At 37.0% G+C, this 24,846-nt stretch overlaps 1 protein-coding gene across 4 annotated transcripts in view; it reads right to left on the reverse strand.

Annotated features, from left to right (window-relative positions):
* Positions 1–24,846, reverse strand: part of BRCA2 (BRCA2 DNA repair associated) — a 78,534-nt gene that overhangs the window by 18,103 nt on the left and 35,585 nt on the right. For 3 of the 4 annotated variants that reach the window (XR_006786415.1, XM_045844865.1, XM_045844866.1), the window contains exons 13-21: positions 19,864–19,933; positions 16,205–16,638; positions 15,594–15,775; positions 14,031–14,218; positions 10,367–10,537; positions 9,510–9,864; positions 4,666–4,821; positions 4,418–4,562; positions 461–582 (exon numbers count right to left, since the gene is read on the reverse strand). Coding sequence is in view for 3 of the 4 variants with exons in the window: in XM_045844865.1 (XP_045700821.1) it covers positions 461–582; positions 4,418–4,562; positions 4,666–4,821; positions 9,510–9,864; positions 10,367–10,537; positions 14,031–14,218; positions 15,594–15,775; positions 16,205–16,638; positions 19,864–19,933 (1,823 nt within the window). In the remaining variant the exon portion in view is untranslated. Of the gene's footprint in view, positions 1–460; positions 583–2,092; positions 2,116–4,417; positions 4,563–4,665; positions 4,822–9,509; positions 9,865–10,366; positions 10,538–14,030; positions 14,219–15,593; positions 15,776–16,204; positions 16,639–19,863; positions 19,934–24,846 lie in introns of those variants that run through there. The other variant, XM_045844867.1, reaches the window with a different exon arrangement.

A 24,846-nucleotide genomic window follows, 5' to 3' on the forward strand; every position in this document is an offset into this window, starting at 1 on the left:
ACAACTTATTTTATGCCCATTTTTAAGCTATTTTATGTCCAATTTGCTTTGCTAGTAAATGGCAGAGGAATGATTCTAAAGCCTATGCTATTTCTAACACAGTTTAATTCTTCTGCACTTGTCTGTTTAAGTCTCTTTCAGGTAGAGATCATGAAACAGTCTCTGGATAGGATCTGAGAAAGAGCTGAGAACATGGAAACTAAGATACTGCTTTGAAGACACTTGTTTTATTTCAAAAGTAACCAAGTTTTGTCTGTATTTTAAACTACATTTAATATATAAAATTACTTAATGCTCCTATCTATCCTTTATTTGATACAGAATCATAACTATACCACCATGTCTAGCTCATCACTATGGATCCCAGAAATGCAAACACCCCTTTGAGAAGCAGCATTTCAACATACTGCTTTCCGTGACAGCCAGAGAATGCCCACAACATGCCCTCTTCTTTTCTCACCTCAAGGTAACTGGGGTCTGGCACAGTCCTTACTGCTTCATAGAGCTCTGCACCATCATGAAGAGCACATACTTGCTGTCTGGTTAGTGCACATGACGGTGTACATTGTTTTGTTACATTTTCTAGGGAAAACAGCATTACTAATTAGCTAATCCACAAAGTTAACAAGCCTGAAAACAAGACAACCAAGCAAAAAACATACAAATAAAGGAAGTTAAAAAATAAGCTTTCTAGGTAAATGTGAAGCTAGTGTATTCATGATTTAAAACATTGTCAAAGAGCCCTGGCTGGTGTGGCTCAGTGGACTGAGCAAGGGCCTGAGAACCAAAGGGTCACAGGTTTGATTCTCAGTCAGGGCACATGCCTGGGCTGTGGGCCAGTCCCCAGTATGGGACAAGTGACAGGCAACCACACACTTGACGTTTCTCTCCCTCTCTTTCTCCTTCCCTTCCTCTCTCTCTAAGGATAAATGAATAAAATCTTTTAAAAACATGTCAAAGAGTTTACCTGATTTATTTGTAAATTAAGTAAATCCACAATTCACTTAAATCATGAAAACAGCATGAACTAGTAATATGTTTAAACAAATCAAATTTTGAGAGTGTAATTTTTTCAGATTTATATAGAACATGAGGTTAAATAATAGAGAAAATCATGAAGAAAGGCAGAACATAGATTTCAGCAATAAAAAAGGTAAATAAAAAAGTAAATTACATGACCTGTAAGCAAAAACACTATGATCTGTACTATTAAAATTGATGCCATAGGGAAAACAAGTTCTAGCTCCAAGTAAAACAACATAAAACTGAACAACTGTAATAACAAAAACTGCAAAATTACATAATGAAGAAAAAGACACAGAAGAAAGAGAATGACAATGATTCAGGGGAAAATAATTTTTTGAGTGTTTTCTTTTTTTTTCTTTTTAATGTATTTGACATATAACACTGTAAATTTAAGGTGTACGACATGTTACTTTGATACACTTATATATGCAATATAATTTTTTGTTATATACTGCATTTATGTATGCAATATAATTGTTCTTTGTATGAATATTTATCACATTGCATAACTGAAGTACAATATAGTTCTTTATATTCAGTATACTGAGCATTAGATCTCTGGCTTATTTACTACTTGTTGCAAGTTTGTACTTAAATACCATCAGTATTACCCCTCACCTTATCCCCTGGTAACCACCATTATATTATTCTCTATTTTTTATGAGTTTGTCTTTTTTATACTTTACATGTAAGTGGTGTCATACAGAACTTATTTAGCAGAAAATAATTTGATGGTTCTTTCCCTCACTGCTATTCTTTCTCTAATACTGCAAAAGGTACTATAAATGCTTTAGTACTGAGGCTTAAGAGGGAGTTTACTAAAGACTTCTGAAAAGTGCTATGGATATGTCATGTATTATTGTCTAAGACAATTATAAGCATCTAAAAGCTCAGTGTGTTGAATAAAGATATAATAATTTGGGGTCAGTTCATTGATTATCTGTCTACTTATGTAATAATCTCTTTAAAAAGCCCAAGTGCCCATCAGTAGATGAATGGATAAAAACACGGTGGTATATTAACATAATGGAATACTATGAGAATGTAAAAAAGAAGGAACTCTTACCTTTTGCCACAGCATGGATGGACCTGGAGAGTAATATGCTAAGTGAAATAAGCCAGTCAGTGAAAGGCAAATACCATATGACCTCACTTATATGTGGAATCTAATGAACAAAATAAACTGATGAACAAAATAGAACTAGAGGCATGGACACATGGAACAGACTGACATCTCAGAGGGGAGGTGGGTAGTGAAGACTGGATAAGAGGTGAAGAGATTAGCCAAAGAATATACATGCATAGCTCACAGACCCAGAAAACAGTGTGGTGAAGGCCAGGGGAGGAGGGCAGGGGCTAAGTGGAGGAGGGCAAAGAGAGGGAAAGTGGGGAACATCTGTAATAGGGTCAACAATTTTTTAAGAAGAAAAATTAAAAAAAAAGAGAGAGAATATAAAATATTGATTCAGGACTTCTGGCCAAGATGGAGGCGTAGGGAGATTTTGCCTCCTTGTACAACCAAAAGAAGAACAGCAAATTTAAAAACCAAAAATAACCAGAACTGTCAGAAAATCAAACTGTATGGAAGTCTGACAACCAAGGAGTTAAAGAAGAAATTCATCCAGACTGGTAGGAGGGGCAAAGACAAGCAGCGGAGGTGGAGAGGATACACAGCAGAGTGGATGCTGGAGAACCAGGTGGGCAAGGCAGCAATTGTCAGACAGGGTAGTCCCACATTTGTGTGAAAATAAACTGGGAGGACAACTGGTGAGCAAGAAAGACTGTGCAACCCAGGGTTCCAACGTGGGTAAAGAAAGCCTCAAAACCTCTGACTATAAAAACCTGTGGGGGTTGCAGTGGTGGGAGAAACTCCCAGCCTCAGAGGAGTCCATTGGAGGGGCCCGTAAGATCCTAAAAAAAACACGAGCCCACCCACCCAGGAAATGGCACCAGAAGGGCTCAATTTGCTTGTAGGTGGTAGGGGAAATGACTGAAAGCTGACTGAGAGTTGAGCAAGGGCCATTGTTCCCTGTCGAACCCCTCTCCCACATATAGCACCATAACATAACAGCGGGTTGTCCCACCCTGGTGAATATGTAAGGTTCTGCCCCTTACCATCTAAAAGACACACCGAGACAAAAAAATCATGGCCTGAATGAAAGAACAGACCAAAGCTCTAAAAAGAGAACTAAGAGATAAAGAGATAGCTAACCTATCAAATGCAGAGTTCAAAACATTGGTAATCAGGATGCTCACAGAAATGGTTGAGTACAGTTGCAAAATAGAGGAAGAAGTAAAAGCAATGCAAAGTGAAATAAGGGAAAATGTACAGAGAACCAACAGTGACGGGAGGAAACTGGAACTCAAATCAATGCTCTGGAGAAGGAAGAAATAAACATTCAGTCAGAACAGAATGAAGGAACAAGAATTTTAAAAAATGAGGAGAGGCTTAGGAACCTCTGGGACACCTTTAAGCATTCGAACATCTGAATCATAGAGGTGCCAGAAGGGGAAGAAGAGTAAGAAATTGAAAACTATTTGAAAAAATAATGAAGGAGAAGTTCCCCAATCTGGCAAAGGAAATAGACTTGTAGGAAGTCCAGCAAACTCAGAGAGTCCCAAAGAAGTTGGACCCAAAAAGAAACACACCAAGGCAAATCATAATTACATTACCCAAGATTAAAGATGAGGAATCTTAAAAGCAGCAAGAGAAAAAGAAAGGGTTACCTACCAAGGAGTTCCCATAAGACTATCAGCTGATTTCTCAAAAGAAATCTTACAGTCAAGAAGGAGCTGGAAAACTATTCTAGTTCATGAAAGGCAAGGACCTACATGCAGGAATACTCTACCCAGCAAAGCTATCATTTAGAATGGGAGGGCAAATAAAATCTTTCCTAGATAAGGTAAAGTTAAAGGAGTTCATCATTACCAAGCCCTTATTACATGAAATGTTAAAGGGACTTATCTAAGAAATAGATGATCAAAAGTAGAACAGCAAAATGCAACTGATCCTAAAAAAACCCAAAAGCATAAACAAACTAAGCAAACAACTAGAACAGGAACAGAATCACAGAAATGGAAATCACATGGAGGGTTATTAGTGGGGAGGAGGAGGGAGAAGAATGGGGGGAAAAGGTACAGAGAATAAGAAGCATAAATGGTAGGTCCAAAATAGACAGGGGGAGGTTAAAAAAATGGGACAACTGTAATAGCACAGTCAATAAAATATATTAAAAAATAAATTAAAAATATTGATTCAGAATTAGAAGAAATCTATTACTTAAAGACAATTTACCTGATTACAAAATTTAAATTAGAACCCTCCAAAACCTCTAATAAAAAAAAAACTTGTTTTCATATAAATAAACTTGTAATGTACAACTCATTTTACCTTCATGCTCTTCAAATTCTGCTTGAATTTTAGTGAATAAGCCTTCCAGTTTCCTTTGTTGGGCTTCTACATATTTAGCTGCTTCCTTTTCTTCTTCTCTTTCATTGCGAAATATGTATAATCCAGATGATGTCTTCTCCATCCACTGTAATAATGCATCAAACAGAAATACACAGTAAGGAGCAATCATTCAAATTAACTGTCTCAAAAGAGAGAAATACAGAGTAAGTTTCAAGAATAAGTCATACCTGCATAGGGTATATTCTTTGAATAACTATATCAACACAACCAACATTTCCCCCATCACTGAAAAGTGATGACAAGGGCAGAGAAAAAGGTCTAGGGTCCGGAGAGAATCCAAGCTTGGCATACCAGCAAGCAGGCCGAGTACTGTTAGCAGAAATCTGAATAAATTAAGGAATACATCAATTTATAAGTTCAGTAAATATATTCAGTTCTATTTCAGACTTCATAAGGTTTTCATTCTTTTAGGACTTTAAAAATATTCACTTTAAAAAGTGTCATGAAGTAAGAAAGTGATTAAGTAGAAAAATCATACAAAAGTAAAAATACTTTCAAAATATAGTATCTTAAAAATTGTTCAAGAAACAGACTCAGATGAGAGAACAAATTGAAGGTCACCAGAGAAGAGGTGGGCTAGGGGCCTGGGTGAAAAAGGGGAAGGGATTAAGAGGTATAAAGTGGCAGTTACAAAATAGTCACAGAAGTGGGAAGTATAGGATAGGGAATATACTCAATAATATTGTAATAACTATATATGGTACCACATAGGTACTGGAAATATTGGGGAGACCACTTTGTGAAGTGTACAGCACAATGCTGTACACCTGACACTAATACAGTATTGAATGTCAACTATAATTTTAAAGTTGTTAAAAAAGTTTTTTTTTTTAAGAGACTGAACAGTGGAAAGAGGGAAACCTATTGTACAATGGCCAGGGAGTGAAGAGCACGGTTAAGGGAGGCTTTTTTTTTTCTTTTTAGGTTGAGAAAGACCTGTGGGTGTCTGAAAGCTGAGGATGATTGGTGCTGCCAACAGACAGTGGGCTCGTGGTGAAAACACTCTAAAAGTCATTGTTGTGATGGCTGTGTAACTCTGTGACCATGGAATTATCACTTTCATTGGGTGAATTGCATGGTTTGTGAATTGTCTCAATAAAGCTGTTGAAAAAAAAATTGTTCATACTGCTCTAAAGTCTTAATGTCATGTAAATATGACTATAGGCACACCTTATTTCATTGCAATATGCATTATTACACTTCACAGATATTGTATGTATTTTATAAACTGAAGGTTGGTGGCAACCCTGCATCAAATAAGTTTATCGGCACCATTTTTCCAGCAGCATTTGCTCACTTTGTGCCTTTGTCACATTTTGGTAATTTGCATAGTATTTTAAAGAAATTTTTTGCATTTTTATTATGGTATGGCGATCTATGATCAGTGATCTTTAAGAAATTATTTGTGAAAGGAAGAGTCCATCCATGCAGCAAATGTCACTGTTGTTTCATTTTAAGAAATTATCACAGCCACCCCAGCCTTCAGCAACAACCACCTGATCAATCAGCAGCCATCAGTGTCAAGGCAAGACCCTCCACCAGTAAAAAGACTTGTTGAAGCCTCAGATGATGGTCAGTGTTTTTAGGACATAAGGTATTTTTTAATTAAGGTATGCACGTTGTTGTTTTAGACATGACGCTATTGCAAACTGAATAGACTATAGCAGCAATTTTCAACCGCTGCCGCAGCCACAAGAGGCACAGTGGTGTGCCACAAGAATTTTTAAAACGTCCAATATCTGACTACATACAAAAAGGCACTGAATTCTTTTCTTTTAGACTGTCAAATCAAAAAAATGACAATAGCTAACATAGCAATAGCCATCTGATGTGAATGAATCAAAATTACACCAATTTTGCCCTGGCTGGTGTGGCTCAGTCAGTTGGAGTGTCATCCCAATAACTAAAAGGTTGAGGGTTTGATTCCTGGTCAGGGCACATGCCTGGGTTGTGGGTTTGATCCCCAGTCTTGGTGCATGCAGGAGGCAACAGATCAATGCTTTGCATTGATGTTTCTCTCCCTCTCTTCCCCTCTTCTTTCCCTTCTCTTTAAAAGCAATGAAAAAAATGTCCTCAGGTGAGGATCAAAATAAAAATTGTACTTTTTTTTTGGTTAGATTGACAAAAAGTATGTTTCTTGGTGTGCTACAGAATTTTAGTAATTAGTTTATGTGTACCATGAGATGAAAAAGGTTGAAAATCACTGGACTACAAGTAAACAACTTTTATATGCAATGGGGAACCAAAATATTCATGTGACTCGTGTTATTGAGATATTTGTTGTATCGTGGTGGTCTGGAACTGAACCCATATTAAAATCTTGGAAGTATGCCTGTATTAGAAAATTAATAAAACAGAATTCAATTTAAACATGATGGGTTAAAATATACTTATTTACCTGGGCTTCCTCAAAAAAACCTACAAGGACGAAGAACTAGAGGGGACAGTAGATGAGATAATTACCAAAATTTTGGAAATTAATCATTTGTTGGACAAGTGGTACATAATAAAGCAGCTCAAGAATAATTCCAGTTAATAAAAATAGCAAACATTCATAGAGCAGTTACTGTGGTGCCTGGTACAGTGTTAGTACTTGACATATATTAACATTTAATCTTCACAACAACTCTAAGACTTACTCCCTTTTTACAGGTGACAAAACTTAAGTATAAGAGAAATTACATAACCTACCCAAGGTTATTCAGCTAGCACACTTGCTGTTATGAAGCCAATATGAAACAAAATAATTTAAGAAAACTGAAGGCAACAGGTACCTCTGTAGGCAGGAGCTGAAAACAGGAGGAAGGTAATTAAAACCTCAGTTACCAAGCAACCTGGTGACTGTTTTTTCCTCCTCTGGACAAAAAAAGAACCCGGGAGAGTTTACTTTCTGAAGAGACTGAGCCACACATGTCCTGGACTCTGGACCACCAAGCAGATGTAGCTAGGGTGCAAGTGAGATGCTATATTGAAAACAGAAAAGCAACAAAAACCCATATGCTGCAAAGGAATCCCCCTTTAGTTTCTTTACTCTGTTCAGCTCTCAGAATAGTCACTGATGTTTGAGGGTCTCCTAATGAAAAAAAAAATCAAATCCCTGTTTTACCACCCGACAGGTTGACAAGCCCCACCTCACACAGAGCTTCTAATCAGCTCATTAGTGCCCCACTCTTGAAGAGGAAAGAACCACCAACAATTACCAGTCGAGGAAAGTATCCAACCTGAGATCCAAACAAGAAAAGAGGTTCTCATAGAAAACAAAACAAAATAAAACAAAACAAAACAAAACAAAACAAAACACATGGAGCATGAAAAACTAAAATAAATCAAAATATTAATCAATCACTTTAGAAAGATGAGAAAATGCTGTATACATGTAACAAGAAGCAGATGTCATAAAAAAGAAAAAAATTAAGAAATAATAATGGTCTCTTGAAAATTAAACATTATGCCAACAAGCACAGATTCACTTTAGGGATTAAAAGGGAAAATTAACCCTGGCTGGCGTAGCTCAGCGGATTGAGCACGGGCTGCAAACCAAAGTGTCGCAGGTTCAATTCCCAGCCAGGGTACATGCCTGGGTTGAAGGCCATAACCCCCAGCAACCGCAGATTGATCTCTCCCCCACCTCCCTCCCTTCCCTCTCTAAAAATAAATAAATAAAATCTTAAAAAAAAAAAAGGGGAAATTAAGAACTAGAAATTGGTGGGGAGAAGACAACAAAATGGAAGATAGGAGGAAAAAGACAAGAAAATTAGAGGACCAATCTAAGAGGCCTAGTGCCTAAATATTCAGAATTTTAAAAAATGAAAAGAGAAAGCTGGAAAGGAGGAAATGATCAAAGAACTACCTCAAGAAACTTTCCCAGAACTCAATGAAGGACACATGTTATAGACTAACTGCCACTGTGTAACCAGGACAATGATTAAAAAGTAAGGCCGACACCAAAGTACATTATTATGAAATTTCAGAATACTGGAGACAAATGATGTTGAAATGTCTTAAAAAAGATCCCATAGTGAAGGACTGGGAATAAGAATAGCATAAATGCAGTAGAAGCTGCAACTAGAAGCAACAAGTTAATAGAGGAAATGTCTTCAAAATTATTCTAAATAAATTATCTGAACCTCAAAGTCTACATTTGGCCAACCTTACAATATGATTAACCAGGCACACAATCCCTTTCGCAAGAAGCCTCTGGAGGTTGTGTGCCCTTAAAACTAAAGAATAAATCTAGAAAGGTATGAAATTCAGAAAATTCTACTGACACAGAAAGAGGTGAAAATACTGTCCAGGATGATACCTGTGTAGCTTATCTAGAAAACCACCACTTTAGGATAAAGCGGGAATATGGAGAGGTACAAGGATCTCCAAGAAAAAGAAATGGACCTGAAAAAGGTTATTTTAAAGCACTGAGATGAGTTTTATGTAACTCCTGTGTGCGAATGAGTTGGTGGTAAGGACTCAGAAAATTAAGGAGGGAAAAGAAAAGGCAACACAGTAACTCTAGGGAAAGCAGTAAGTTGTTAAAAAGGAAATATAATCATATATATATTATATGCTGAGTCGCAAAAAGTATTTTTCATAGTCATTATAACGTAAACATTGAATATACACTTCAGCCCTCTTTCACACCAGGGAGCTAATATAAGTCAATGTCTAACCTGAAGGAGAGAAGAAGACATAGCATATAAGCCAAGAAAGAGCCGTGGGATTTGCAGTGGTTGCCTTTGTGGGGCCTGAATAGGGAGGTCAAGGAGGGCTGCATCAGTGACTGCTTTTTGGGGGGTCATAAGTCTTATATAGTCACATGCAGCTTAATGATGGGTATACATTCTGAGAAGTATGTCTGAGGAAACTGCTGCTTACATTGAGATTAGAGTACATTTTTTAAAAACAGAATATCCTTAATAGGCATAAGTATATTTAAAATTTTAAATGTAAAACCTTTCTAAAATTTAACTGAACCAGTGACTGATTTTTATCAAGAGAGTGCATTAATTTAACATACCTTTAATCTAAGAGATTCTGGGGCTTCAAGAGGTGAACAGGCATCAGGAGAGCCTACCAGTTCTGCTCCATGAGTGATGATCTTCTGACCAACAGCCAATCTACCCTTCTGTACGAGAGCCGAGAGGGGAGGGTCCAGCTGGGCCTTCACAGCGTACCATCCGTCTGTCAGTTCCACAGTGGCTGTTTTGCTGGTATCCACATCAGCAGTTTTATTGCTAGAAGTTTTAGGTAAACTTGAACTTGGTAAAAGTATTTCAGAAACACAGAAAACAAGGGTTTTTGCAGCTGTGTCATCCCTTTCCATTATCTTTTTTATAGCTGATCTTTGACTTCTATCAATTTCCACATCATATCTAAAAAGAAAAATGCATTATTTTAGAAATTGTGAGTCTTCAATTTCAATCAAAAACAGTCATCTAATAATTGACGATAAAAATGTAGTACTTTTATTGAAGAAATACTGAAATAGAAGAGAATTTAAAATTTAGTAGCTAGCAGTATACTGTTTTATACTATTAAAATATCAATTAAATATTAAAACCCCCCAAATGTGAAAATGCTTTATTAGCAATTCGCAAATAGTAGATCAAATTAGAAATTCAATCCTTCTCATATGCCAAGAAGTGAAGGAGGGGGTGGGGGAAGAGGGAAGTAAAAGTGTACAAATGTGTGATTTCTCTTAGGTGGGCCCAGGGAGATGACAAGAGAACTACTCCATACAACTGAACACCAGTGTGCGATGGCAAGTTCACCACCCACTGGCCCGTGTACCTTTATGGCATGAAGTCACAGACTGCGTAGAAGTATGAATCACACTGCAGCGTATGAGCACATAATGCAATGCTTTAAACTCACCTGTATTTTAGCTGAAGAAGTACCCTTTCCGGGTTTAAGCATCTAGTAGCAAATTGCTTAGGAAAGGCAAATTCCATAGCTGCCAGTTTCCATACAATCCATCTATAGTGATTATAGACCCAATCTCTAGAAATAAGCTTCGGATCCACACCTGGGGTGTCACATAGAGCCCTGAAAAAAGTGCAATAATATAGTAAAAAACACATAAGATAATATTAAATTCAGTAACCATGACTATTCTTTGCAAAAACATATACTATGTGAGAACATTCAATAAAGTTCTGAGTTAATGTATAATCAATAAGCAACGTAACTAGAAAATGATTTGACATGTATGAAAATATAATACAAATCCACTTAACATATTAGTCAATACAATTATTCCAACTGGAAAATGAGATCCTTAATTTCAAATAATTGTATTTGGGATTACTTTTCATCTTAAAGAGACTGTTTAGAAATCATGTAAGAACTTCCTCTCTAGTCCTGGTGTTCCCCTCTCTACTCAAATCTCAAACTCTTCTTCCTTTCCCATTCTTACTCTTAGTACTAAGGAGGCAGAAATAATCAAAAGAGAATTTTCATAAGCTTCCACTCTCACATATAACAACCCACCAGCATCTGTATCCTTCACTTTGTCCTTTCCTGCCATTTGTACCCAAGCTCCCAACCTTTCATGCCTAGTCAAGGACACTGACCTAGAAATGCTCCTTTCTCCCTTGCATCATCAATTTCACTCCCCCTCTACTGGACGATTTCCAGCAGAAAAAATACTGTTTCTACCTTAAAACAAATAGACACAACAAAACTGACACCCTCTGATCCTACTTCCTTCTCCAGATACTGCCCTTTTTCTCTGCTTCTCTTTTAGGCAATGCCTGAAAAAACAACTACATTCTCTCTCTCTCCAACTCCTCTACCTCCACTGCCCTTTTTATTGCATTCTGATCAAGATTTTGCTCCACCAAATTACTGTATTATTTTATTAAGATTAGTGATGACCTCCATGTTGCTAAACCCAGCTGTCAATTCTCAGTTCCCATTTTACTTCATCTACTAGCAGCACTGACATAGCTCGTTATTCTCTACTCCCCAAAGTTCCATCTCCACTTGGCTTGCAACACCACACTCTTTGGCATTTATTTCTGACTTGTGGTTGCTCTTTCTACATCTCTTTTCCATGGCTTTAAATTACATCTATATCCTGACCATTCTCAAATTAATTTCTTTGGCCTATACTTTATCTATGAACTCCAACTGCCTACTCAACATCTCTCCCTGCATGTCTACTGATAACCTTAACTTCAAATGTCCCAAACTGAACTCTCAATTTCCCTTCCATCCTTGGTTTTCTCAATTTTATGTACATGGTAACTATCCTTCCAACTGCTGCCAAAATCTTTTGGAGCCATCTTTACTCTCCTCTTTATCTCACACTCCTTATCCAATCCTTGAGCATTTGCTTCAAGGATTGAAGCAAACCTTCAATCCTTTAAAGAATCCAACTGCTTTTTACTAATTCAATTGTACCTACTTGGTCCAAGCAAATATTTCTCACCCGGATTAGTGCAAAAGCTTCCTAAGTAGTCTCTCTGTCTCCACCCTTATTTTTCCCTACTTTCTGATCCTAACAAGTAGCCAGAGTCATTCTTTCAAAAATAAGCTAGATCACGTCACCTTCTGCTTTAAACATTCTAAGTGAAAATGATTACTCAGGTAAAAGCCAACGTTCTTACGAAGATCTATAAGGTCCTACCCTTCTATCTCATCTAGCATAGCTCCTGTTACCCAGTCTTCTCCAGCTACATTAACCTTCCTCCTATTGTATGCTGCCCCGTAGAATCTGGATGCTGTCCCCACACAGTCCTATGCTCATTCCCTTGACCTCCTTCAGGTCACTGATAAGAATGTCACAGACCCAGTGAAGCCTTCTGACACTTAATCTATTTAAAAAACTGTACCTCTCCTCACCTAACTCTCCCTAACCCTGCTTTCCAGCTTTATATTCACAGTATTTATTACATTCTAATATAGTATACATACTATTTACTTATTTTTTTAACCTTCACCAGAGGATATGTTTTTTCATCAATTTTAGAAAGATGAAAGAGAGAGAGAGAGAGAGAGAGAGAGAGAGAGAGAGAGAGAGAGAGAGAGAGAGAGAGGGAGAGGGAGAGAGATGAGAGAGAAACATTGAATGATTGCCTCCCATAAGCACCTGACTGGGGATGGAACTCACAACTTCAGTTTGTGCCCTGATGTGGGATGGAACACCAACCATTTTGGTGCACGGGATCTTGCTCCAACCAACTAAGCCCCTGGCCAGGGCCAATTTACTGTTTTGTTTTGTTTTTTAATTTTCCTTCCCCACTCTAGACTGCTCGACTGGAATGTTTGCCTTTTAGGGAAGATTATTTTGTTGTTCTTATTCCTAATAGGATAGTATCTGGCATATAGTAGGTACTAAGTAAATATTTACTGAATGATCCATAAACAACCTGAGTTTCAACACTCAAACATTATGAATCTTGCCCACCTGATATCAGGGTCATTACTCTTAACCTCTACACAATGCAGTTTACTTAACACAACAAAATACTACAACTGTGTACCATACTTCTCCAACTAGAATCCATAGTAGATATGTTATATGAGACAAGTGCAAGATGTAAATAACATTCTTCTTTTAAAATAACATAAAAGTAACAAACAAAACATAACATTCCAATAGCTTAAAATACATAACAAAAATTCAAGAAAAAATGTTTTATCACTCCCCAAAACTTTAAAATTTAGAAAGGTGTATAGCGATATTAAAAAATAAGAGCACTACAGAAAACCTTCCCATCTCTTGCCACTGGCATGAGGTAATACATCTCTGAGAGCAAAAGCTTTAAATTATGCTTATATAAACATTAGAATCATAGGAAGTTATATAGTTTCTAAATTGTTGATTTTGAGGGCAGTGGTGTTTACTAACTTTCGGCATTTACTGATATTTAGGTACTTACATTTAATTTTTAGTATTTCTATTTCATATTTATTGAAATATACAATGAGAGAGAATATGACATAACTGTATGTATGCGGGGGTCTATAATAAGGCTAATTCAAGTTTTTCTTATCAGTCTTTATTTTGTAAATGCATAAGAAAAGTGTCCCAATTTAAGAAAAGACAATTCATTAAATCCTAAGACAAAGTTTAATTTACTTTTTAAAGTATTTCAACATGCCCTGGCTGGTGTAGGTCAGTTGCATGGAATGTTGACCTGTAACTGAAGGGCTGGGGGTTTGATTCCCAGTCAGGGCATGTGCCTGGGCTGTGGGTTCAATCCCTGGTCTGGGTGTGTGTAGCAGGTGACCAATCAATGTTTCTCTCTCACAGTGATATTTCTGTTTCTCCTTTCCTCTCTTCCTTCTCCTTTCCTCTCTAAAAGCAATGATGGAATGTCCTTGGGTGATGATTAAAAAAAAAAAAAGATTTCAACAGAATGTAAATTGAACCATAATGCATTTAAAATGATTCAGTGTATCAAAATTTGATTCCTGGACAACTTTTTAAGCTCTAGATAGATTAGGAAAGAGAAAAAAGAGGAACTTTGTGAGGAAGAGGGATGATAAGAGTATGTAAAAGTTAACACAGATCTCTTTTTACATACAGTACCTATAAAATTCTTCTTTTCCAGCCTTCCCATCATTGGAGGGTATAAGCCATCCACCATCAGCCAACTGTGCTCCCTTTCCAGCCCCTGCACCTTCTTTACCAAAATAATCCTGAATGTGGAACTGAAAAGACTCTGCATTTTTGCTGTTAATTTTTATGCAATGTTTAGAGACGCCATACATATATAGCTGCACAAAAGAAATAATAGAAAAATCTGATAATGAATGAAAAACAAAATCAAATAAAACAATGTTTTATAGAATAAAAACAATGGTCTCTTTTGGTCTCTTTTTAAGAGACCAAAACTGAATTTACCCCAAAATTTTCATTTAAATATTAATCACTATTAAAACATTTAACTTATCTACTAGAAGCTAAAATGCTGATGTACTATAAATGACCCATGCATTAGAGAGTCTGTTGCACCTTTTTCATACCCCTGTGTATACTTCTCTGGATAGATCTGCCATTGGAAGCCATTGTGGGGATAAAAAAAAGAAACAATGTTTTACAAAAACTTTTAAGTCCAAAAATTTAGAAGAGAGAGAGCAGTAAAAAGTGTAAGTTTTTCAGGGAGTCTGACCTCAGGAGGTCATATTTCTACACTGCCTAACCTAGTTTCAAGGTACTTACTTTTATCCCAGAGGCCTGACCCCAGAGTATCTTTTCCTTTGTTCAGACTTTACTCTGGAGTCAAGACTCCTTGCTTTGGAACTGTGGCTCTTCTACTTGCTGATTATGTGACTTTGGGGCAGTTACTTAACCTTCTCTGTGCTCCCATTTATAAAACGATGAACAAAAAAATGGTGACTTTATTTTAGGTACTTGTGAAGGTTAAATGAGATATAAGCAGCAAGCACAGATCTTAGAAGAGTGCCTACCACATAAAAAATATTCAATATTATCTATTAATATTATCAATATTATTTTCACTTCTCTGGTGCCTAAAAATGATAACTAGATAGTACTGGCTTAATAAGAATCCTCTTTTTAAAATGTGACTAGCTCTTAGTGGGCTCAGGACTATGAATTATTCAAAATTTAAATTCAGTAAGATTACTTTCCTCTAACCCCTAACCAAGAGCACTCATAATAATAAAATACATTTTGAAAAGAGAAGAGAAATACTAATTCTGAAGCACAGATCACTTTGTAGGATTAAGGCACCATAGGAGAAGAAGGTGGTCCCTGTAGGTGGATTAGGAAACATGATGATTTCTTTCATCCTGATTCAATTGGTTCTTTCCTTCAACAATTTGGAGCCCTGGCTGGTGTGGCTCAGTGGACTGAATGCCAGACTGGGAAGCAAAGGGTCGCTGGCTCAATTTCCAGTCAGGGCACATGCCTGGGTTGTGGGCCAGTTTTCCAGAAAGGGGTATGTGAAAGGAAACCACACATTGGTGTTTCTCTCCCTGTCTTTCTCCTTCCCTTCCTCTCTGTCTAAAAATAAAAAAATAAAATCTTTTAAAAAATGAAAATAAACACAACAATCTGGAGACACTAGTTAATAAAATAAGATTATATGTTATTATAAAAGCTATTAGTGTGGTTGACAAAGCATACCTGTTTATGGGAACATGCAGAAGGAACTTGGCCTTCTACTGCTGCTTTCAGAGAGATTCTTGGCATAGAGGATGTTTTTATAAGATACAGACTTCCTGGCTGTGGAAAAATATGTTGCCCATGTTTCTTTTTAATCCGCATATTCTGTATGTCTCTGGCATTCTGAAGATTTGCAACTAAATCTATTAAGGAATAAGTAATTAGCAAAAGAAAATACTGATATAAAATTTTAAAGCACAATCCTTGCTTTATAAAATTATATGTATCACCTAGCTCTACTTTTAAATCTTCAGGAATTAAAAAAGTTTCAACTACTAAAGAATAGAAATAAGTCTATTATTTTCATTTCCTATTTGGAAGAAAATTAGTAGCCTGATAAAAAAATATATTCCAGTAATACTAGTCCTAGATTTTGTGTCCACAAGTAATTACCTTTGAAAGAGAATATTAGAATAATTTAAACCTAATCTCTGGGCTTGGAAAGCTAGCATTAAAGAAGTTTTGAAATTATTAATCATCACAAATGGAGGGAAATCCTCAAAGCATTATTTAATCTAAGGAGTATCTAACTGAAAGGCAAAAATATATCAACACAAATTTTCACACAATACCTAAATGTTTTTCTTCACACTTTGTGGAGATTATAGTTGCTACTTGATTGGAGTTATCTTTGTTAGACTGATGAACTTCATTGTCATTAATATTATTTTTACTACTACCAGAGCCATGTTCAACTATGTTTCTTTGTTTCTGTTTGTCTTCCTTTAAATTAGTATTGCTGCCAAGACACTGATCATCTCTGTGAGAATGTGATTTAGCTTTACAAGGTGGGACAAAGACTCTTGTCAGTTTGCCTGTAGTCATCGAGTGTCTTCTTTTTTTATTTCTTGTTGCAGAAACCTTACAAAATGGCTCCCCCAAAACTGATAAATTGCTTGAAGAGTTTTCAAAAGTCAGTTGTTCATAAAAATGAGATTTGGACAGAAGTTCCTGACCAGGTTCAGTAAAATTTGGAGTCTGTATTTCTTGCCTTTCCTTAGTTGTGCTACAATGGGAAGAAAACATTTGATTAGTTACCAATAAATGTATACACATACACACACAAGTTATGGGATATGCATTTTTGGGGGGAGACCCTCACTGCTATATGGTGATACTATTCTGGTAACTATTCTGCATTTGCCATCCATAACCATACCACACTTTCCAAGTCCATCACAACTTCTCACATACTGACACCAGCCTTTGACTTTACCACCTACTTCCCATAATGAAAGAGTCTGTCAAACAGGGATCCTTGTGTCTATCTCCTCACTCACCTCTTTTACCAGAGAAAGTTACCCATCTTCTTTTTATGGCTAATGTCCTCACGTGTACTTCTGACCCCAAGTAATATCTTGGTCTTTCAGGAGCCCCATTCTTTTAGTCATTATTCTACTTCCTTCCTTTCTCTTTCTACCATCTGCTGATACTTTTTCTTAGTGCCCCTTTCATTTAGCCAGAAAGCCTTGCCCACTCTTGAAACACTTTGTCCTCAGCTTTGTCTACCCCTCAAGATCATACTTACTGTTCCATACCCCTCATGCCTAACTTTCCTAAATAAGTAATCTAAACTAGCAATTTTCACTTCCTCAATTTCCATTCATTGAACTCTTACTTTCTCCTACTACTCTGTAGAAATTTTTCTCAATAAAGTTACTAATAACCTCCCAAATGCCAAAAAACAAATATTGCTTCATGTGTACATTCATTCTACTAGACCTTTGGCATTTGTGACAGTTGACTATTTTCTTCTTAAAATTCTCACCACTAATATCTACACCACCATTGCCCCTTCATTTCTCTTTCTTTCTCTCTTTCTCTCCCCCCCTTTCCTTCCTTCCTTCCTTCCTTCCTTCCTTCCTTCCTTCCTTCCTTCCTTCCCTCTCCCTCTCTTTCTCCCTCTCTCTCTCTCTTTCTTTTGGCTGTTTTTTTCTTTTTTACTCTTAAAAACATTCCTGTCTCCAAAGTTGGATTTCTTTCCTAGACACTTTCCTGGGCAAGGCCAGTCACACCCATTGCTTTAACATCTACCTAACAATAAAAACATTAACCTGTATCTCATGCCTGACTTTCCCCTAGTGTTATTCCTATACTTTGAACTGCATAAAGCACCAGACTGCCCTACCTTGCTCTTCTACATTCTTCTCAAACTCAACATGGCCAAAATTAAACTTATCATCTTCCTTAGCATACACATTCTTCCTAACTGGTATCTTTTGAAAACCCCATACTTCTTTTTACCCAAATTGAAACCGCTGGAACTTGAAGTTACCCTAGAACTAATTTAGTTATCCATTCATCTATCCTTCAAATATTTAATGAGGTCCTACTATGTGCCTACACTGTTCTGGCTGGGGGATAAAATGAGGAAATAAAATCACAGAGTTTATATTCTTGTGGAGGGAAATAGACAAATATGTCATATGGTAGTAAATGCTATGGAGATAAACCTTGTGGTAATTGGCACCTGAAAAAAAAAGTCTATACTCACACTTCTTTGATATATTGGTTAGTGTTAAGACTGGGGTAGAAATCATTTCCTCTCAGAATTTCAAAGGCATTGCTCTGCCTTATACATAGAATCTATAGTCTTCCAGTTTCCATTGTTAATGATGAGAGGATTTATATACCATATGACTCTTAAAACTTTGTTTGAAACCTGATTTGGTTTTTTGCCTTTTGAAAAAATTTAGGTTCCTCTCTGCACCTAATGTTCAAAAATTTCACAAGGATTTCCCTTAGTGTGGGTCATTTTATTTATGTGCTCATTCTGAGGACCCTTTTAACCAAGGAAACTCATGTCCTTTAGTAGTGATAAAATAAATTCTTTGAAAATTTCTCTCATTTCTCTTGTTCCTTCTTTCTCAAACTTCAAAATTTCAGACTTTTCTGATTATCTTTTCAGTACTTTCTTCATCTCTTTATCTTTTTGTTCTACTTTCTAGCAATGCTCATAACTTTGATCTTCTGTTACTTCTAATTTATTTGTGCTATCATATTTTTAATTTCTAAGAGCTCTTTAGTACATATTTTAAGGATGCAGTATGTTCTCTTTCCTGAGAATATTAGTAAGTTTTTAAAAAGTTTTCTTCTCCTTGCAGTCTACATCCTCTAAATTCTGTATCCCTCCCCCCACCCTTCTTCCCTCCCTCCCTCTTTCCTTTCCTTTGTGCTTTGGACACTATCTTTCATACAGGCTTTCTTCCAGGGACAGGTATTTCTTGATTAGCTCTTCTTATTTCAGAGTGAGGCACTGAAGAGCCAACTGAAAGCTGTGTGCTGGTGGGCTTGTCCATTGTTGACTTCCCTGTCTGGTGATACGGCTATGCTGTTGCAACTGTCAGTATTTTCACTTTGGTCTACTAAGCTGGTCATATTCCCCAGAAAAAAACCTTCTAGTCTTCTACCTAGAGGCTTGGCTGTCAGCAATGGAAGCCAAGTATGGGAAGGAGGTCAGCGAGTGTCACTATTTGATATAGAGATTTTTACTTAATCTCTGCGTTCAGTACCCTCCCACCATCCCATCCCCGATTCAGAATCCCTCCAATTCTTCTTCTCCAGAGAATAACCTTCTGGAAGAGGGATAACTGCCTATCTGCAATGGAGGAAGGGATATGGATGTTTCTTAAACAGATTTTCAATGAATCTTCCTATTTTCTACTTTACCTTTAGTACATGTTGCTGACAACCCGAGTCTCTTCCAAGTTCTTTATAAAAAATTAAATTGAGTAAGTAGCTTCTCTACTGGCTCTAATGTCAGACTTGGGCTTTCTAAATCTTTCAGCTGTTTTAGCTTCCAAAATTGTTTTGTTCCTTCTTATCATTGTCCTTGTGGATTTATACATTAAAAAAAAAAACTCAGTAATTTTAGTAGGACTTTAGAGGAGAGATAAAATATTTTCTATGTATCCTATTTTTGATAATGGATTTTGAGTAACTTTCTTGATCCCACTTAATCTCAGAACCCCAGTACCTCAGCCATAAAAAGCATAAAATCTGTTTAACTATAAAGTTATAACTCTAAACAAAAAATAAGCTGATATATGGACAGCACTATACAATATGAGCCAAGCACACAATGATTTAACCCTGATGCAGGCCTTCAAAATGAAAGTATTAACTACTGTATGCATGTTAGTGCCATTGTATTTATAAATATTTATGTAAAAAACCCATACATTTTCTACAATGTATTAGTAGAACTGAAAAAAATTTAAACATGTCTTACCAACAAGGTCCACAGGTAATTGGCTCTACAGAAATGTGATGCATAAACAATCTTCTATCTTTAATTGTGCCTAGAAAAAGTTATTTTACATTATATCTTAATAAAAATGCATTTCATGTTAGATATTAATGAAAGTCTAATGGGAGATTTTATTTCCTGTATCTACTTATTACATATTATTGTAAATATTTACACACAAAATTTGATATGATTATAAGCTTTAACATTTACAATGGATATAATAGATGCTCAGTAAATAACTACCAAAAGACATATTTGATTTATACATTGATGACTATATTCCAAATAACTCACAGTACAAACATATAAAAGAAAAAAGTATGAAGTTAGCTGATGTTAATCATAACTGAAAGGTGTTAGCTCATTGCCAATGCAAATATCAAATTTAAGAGTTAGTTTTATAAAGGATTAGAAGCTACACTTCAGATATTATTTATTCTCAGTGTGTAACTTGTACTTCTTATATCTCCTACTAGTCCATTGGGAGGGGACTAGTTGAAAAAACTAGAGCCACGTGATCCAAGTATTACACAATCATGAAAAGAACGAGGAAGAGCTCTACATTCTTATTAGAAATGATGTCCAGATATGTTCTAAAGTAAATAATACCAACAAAGAAGGTATAAAACATAGTATAACATCCTGATACCTTGTAAGAAAGAAAAATGAGTGTGTATATATATTAAAAATATTATATATATGTGTACTGTAAGACAATGGATCTCAAATGGTAATCCCTGGGGGAACCCATAACTCTATTATGGAACACAAGCTATGAAAGCTAATAATAATAATAACAATAACAATAATAATGGCAGTGGTAGTAGTATATGTCATGTCTTTCTTTTCTAAAATATATTTTATTGATTATGCTATTACAGCTATCCCTTTTTTTTCTCCCCTTTCTTCCCCTCCCCCTGCAGCTGCCCCACCAGCATTCCTCCCCCCTAATTCATATCCATGGGTCGTACATTTAAGTTTTTTGGCTTCTACATTTCCTATACTATTCTTAACCTCTCCCTGTCTATTGTGTACCTACCATTTGTGCTTCTTATTCCTGTATATTTTCCCCCATTCTCACCCTTCCCCCTCCACACTGATAATCCTCCAAGGGATATCCATTTCTGTGATTCTGTTCCTGTTCTAATTGTTTGCTTAGTTTGTTTTTGTTTATGATTTTTTTTTAGGTTCAGTTGTTGATAGTTATGAGTTTGTTGTCATTTTACTGTTCATATTTTTTACCTTCTTTTTCTTAGATAAGACCCTTTAACATTTCATATAATAAAGACTTGGTGATGATGAACTCCTTTAACTTGACCTTATCTGGGAAGCAATTTATCTGCCCTCCCATTCTAAATGACAGCTTTGCTGGATAGAGCAATCTTGGATGTATGTACCTGCCTTTCATGACTTTGAATACTTCTTTCCAGCCCTTTCTTGCCAGCTAAATCTCTTTTGAGAAATCAGCTGATAGTCTGATGGGAATTCCTTTATAGATAGCTGTCTCCTTTTCTTTTGCTGCTTTTAAGATTCTCTCCGTATCTTTAATCTTGGGTAATATAATAATGAATTGCCTTGGTGTGTGCTTCACTGGATGCAGCTTCTTTGGGACTGTCTGGCCTTCCTGGAAATCTGTTTCCTTTGCCAGATGGGGGGAGTTCTCCTTCATTATTTTTCCAATTAGTTTTCAATTTCTTGTCTTCTTCTTCTGCTTCTGGAACCCCTATGATTCAAATGTTGAAATGTTTACAGGTATCCCAGAGGTTCCTAAGCCTCTCCTCATGTTTTTGACTTCTTGTTTCTTCATTCTGCTCTGGATGAATGTTTATTTCTTCCTTATGCTCCAAATCATCGATTTGAGTACCAGTTTTCTTCCCTTCAGTGTTGGTTCCCTGTATATTTTTCTTTATTTCACTTTGCACAGCTTTCACTTTATCCTCTATTTTGCAACCATACTCAACCATTTCTGTGAGCACCCTGATTACTAGTGTTTTGAACTATGCATCTGATAGGTTGACTATCTCTTCATTGCTTAGTTCTGTTTCTGAACTTTGATCTGTTCTTTCATTTGGCCCATATTTTTTTCTGTCTCAGTGTGCCTATTATGTTGTAAGGGGCAGAGCTTTAGGTATTTGACAGGGCAGAGCAACCCACATCCTGGTTGTGGCACTGCATGTAGGGGAGGAGCTGGAGAGGGAAGAATGGCCCTTGTTCGGCTCTCGGCTGACTTTCAGTCACTTCCCCACTACCCACAAACAAACTGGCCTCTTCAGGTGCTGATTCTCAGGTAGATGGCTTTGTGTATGTTCTAGGACCCTGAAGGCACTGGCAACAAACTGTCTTGTGAGACTGGGAGTTTCTCCCACCACCACAACCCAAACAGGTTTTTACAGCCAGAGGTTTTGAGGCTTTCTTTTCCTATGCTGAACCCTGGGTTGCATGGTCTTTCTTGTTTCCCAGTTATTCCTCCCAGTTTATCTGCATGCAAATTTGAGACCACCCAGTCCTCCAGCCACTGCCTTACCGCATGTAATCTCTGCCCCAGCTGCCTATCTCCACCTCTCCTACCAGTCTGGATAAATGCTTCTTCTTTAACTCACTTGGTTTTGGACTTCCATACAATTCAATTTTCTGGCAGTTCTGGTCTTTTTAAATAATTTGTTGTCCTTCATTTGATTGTGCAAGGAGGCAAAGTGTGTCTACTGATGCCTTCATCTTGGCCTCATATATGTCTTTTTCATTTGACATTTGCACTATTGATGCATACGGTTGCAGATGTTGTACAATGATCAGCTCAAGGCCATGCATTTATGTTCACATAATTCTATTTTTACATAAAACAATAACCAAAAAAAAAAAAAGCCATTCAGACTTGGATATTCAGTGAGCTTGTCACCACAAGTAAAAGAAGTAGCATTATTTGTTGTCAGTTACATTTTGTTTAAATGTAAGCTTTTAAACAAAAACTAGAATTTGGAAAGCATTTATCTGGCTCTGTTAGCCTGACAACTTCCCAATACTTAAAACTTTTCACATTAGATCAATGGTGATAAAAAGTGATTGCTCAATATTGTATAAAAAATGTGGCAATATGTGGAAGAACTGCATAACTAAGTGGACTATTATTTTCAACATGACCAATGCACAATGTTACAAATAAGAATTTTTCAGTCTCAATTTTTAACATGGTAAATACAAGTAAATATAATTCACATGCACAAAGGTTCTTCAATACTCAATAATTTTTAACAGTATAAAAAGGATTCCAGCCAAAATGGAGGCATAAGTAGACACACTTTGCCTCCTCTCACAACCATAAAAACAATCACAACTAACCTCAAAACAAAAAACCAGAACTGCCACAAAATCAAACTGTATGGAAGTATAACAACTAAGATTTAAAGAAGAAACATTCATCCAGACAGGCAGGAGAGGTGGAGACAAGGAGCCACAGCAGTGTGGTGGCAGTGGCAAGGTGGCCGTGGTGGTGGCCAGTGGAACAGATGGTCTGAAACTCACATGTGGTGGATAAAAACTAGGAGGGACATCTGGGGAACTAGCAATCCCAGCCTAAGGCCAGATCATACAACTCAGGTTTCTAGTGCCTGGAGTAGTCTTAAAACTTCTGGCTGTAAAACCCAGTAGGAGGTGGGATTATGGAAGAAACTGCCAAGCTCTCAGGACATTCCCTTTAAAGGGCCCCCAAGGTCCTAAAACATTTGCAAACCCATCCGCTCTGGAAACTACCATCAGGGCAACAGCTACAGGAGCACCATTCACATACAGAAAGTGGATAAAATGACTAAAAAATAGGGTGAGTGCTGAGCAAGTGGCACTGTTCCCTCTCTAACCTCTTCCTTACATACAATGTCCTAACATACAAGTGGCGAAGAGGGTTGTCCTCCCCTGGCGAATACCTAAGGCTCTGTCCCTTACAATGTAACAGGTGAGCCAACACAGAGAGTCAAAGCAGCTCTACGTAATACACAGATTAAACACAGGGACGCTGCTAAGTTGAGGAGACAAAGAAATATGACTTAAATGAAAGAACAGATCAAAACTCCAGAAAAAGAACTAAGCAAAATGGAGACAGCTAGCCTGTCAGATGCAGAGTTCAAAACACTGTTGATAAGGACACTCAGAAAAACTGAGTATGGCAAACACATAAGGGAAGAAATGAAGGCTACATAAATTGAAATAAAGAAAAATCCAGAGTTCTGGCCAAGAGGGAGGCATAGGTAGAAACTCTTTGCTTCCTCACACAACCAAAAGGAGGATAACAACCAATCTAAAATCAGTAAACAACCAGAATCACCAGAGAAATTAAACTGCATGGAACTCTGACAACCAAGGAATTAAAGAAGAAATCAATCAGAACAACCAGACCGGTAAGGTGGTAGACCATGGACCACCAGGCCAGCCGGCTGAGAAAAACCATGACAAGGCTGTGGACCGGCCAGCACAGCTGGCTGGCTGCGGACTGCATGGGTGGGGCTGACTTAAGGGGAAAGTAGACTATAGTGGTTGCAATGGTGAGAGAAATTCCCTGTCTCACAGGAGAGTCCCTTGGAACGTACACTAGGGAGGAGTAGGCAAGTGGCATTGTTCTCTCTCTGGCCCCTCCCCTAGAGACAGCACCACAAAGCTGTAAGGAGGCTTGCCACGCCCAGCTGAATACCTAAGGCCCCGCCCCCTTACAATCTATCAGCTGTGCCAACACAAAGAAATATGGCCCAAATGAAAGAACAGAGCAAAACTTCAAAAATAGAACTAAGCAATGAGGACACAGGCAACCTATCTGATGGAGAATTTAAAGACCCATTAATCAAAATGTTCCCAGAACTGTTTGAGCTTGGTTGAAAAAATGAAAGAACAAACGAAATATACCCAAAATGAAATAAAGCAAAATATTCAGGGAACCAACAGTGACAGGAAGGAAACCAGGACTCAATGCAACGATTT

Source organism: Phyllostomus hastatus, unplaced genomic scaffold, assembly GCF_019186645.2.
Source record: "Phyllostomus hastatus isolate PE091 unplaced genomic scaffold, TTU_PhHast_1.1 phas_contig_41, whole genome shotgun sequence".
Lineage (NCBI taxonomy): Eukaryota > Metazoa > Chordata > Mammalia > Chiroptera > Phyllostomidae > Phyllostomus > Phyllostomus hastatus.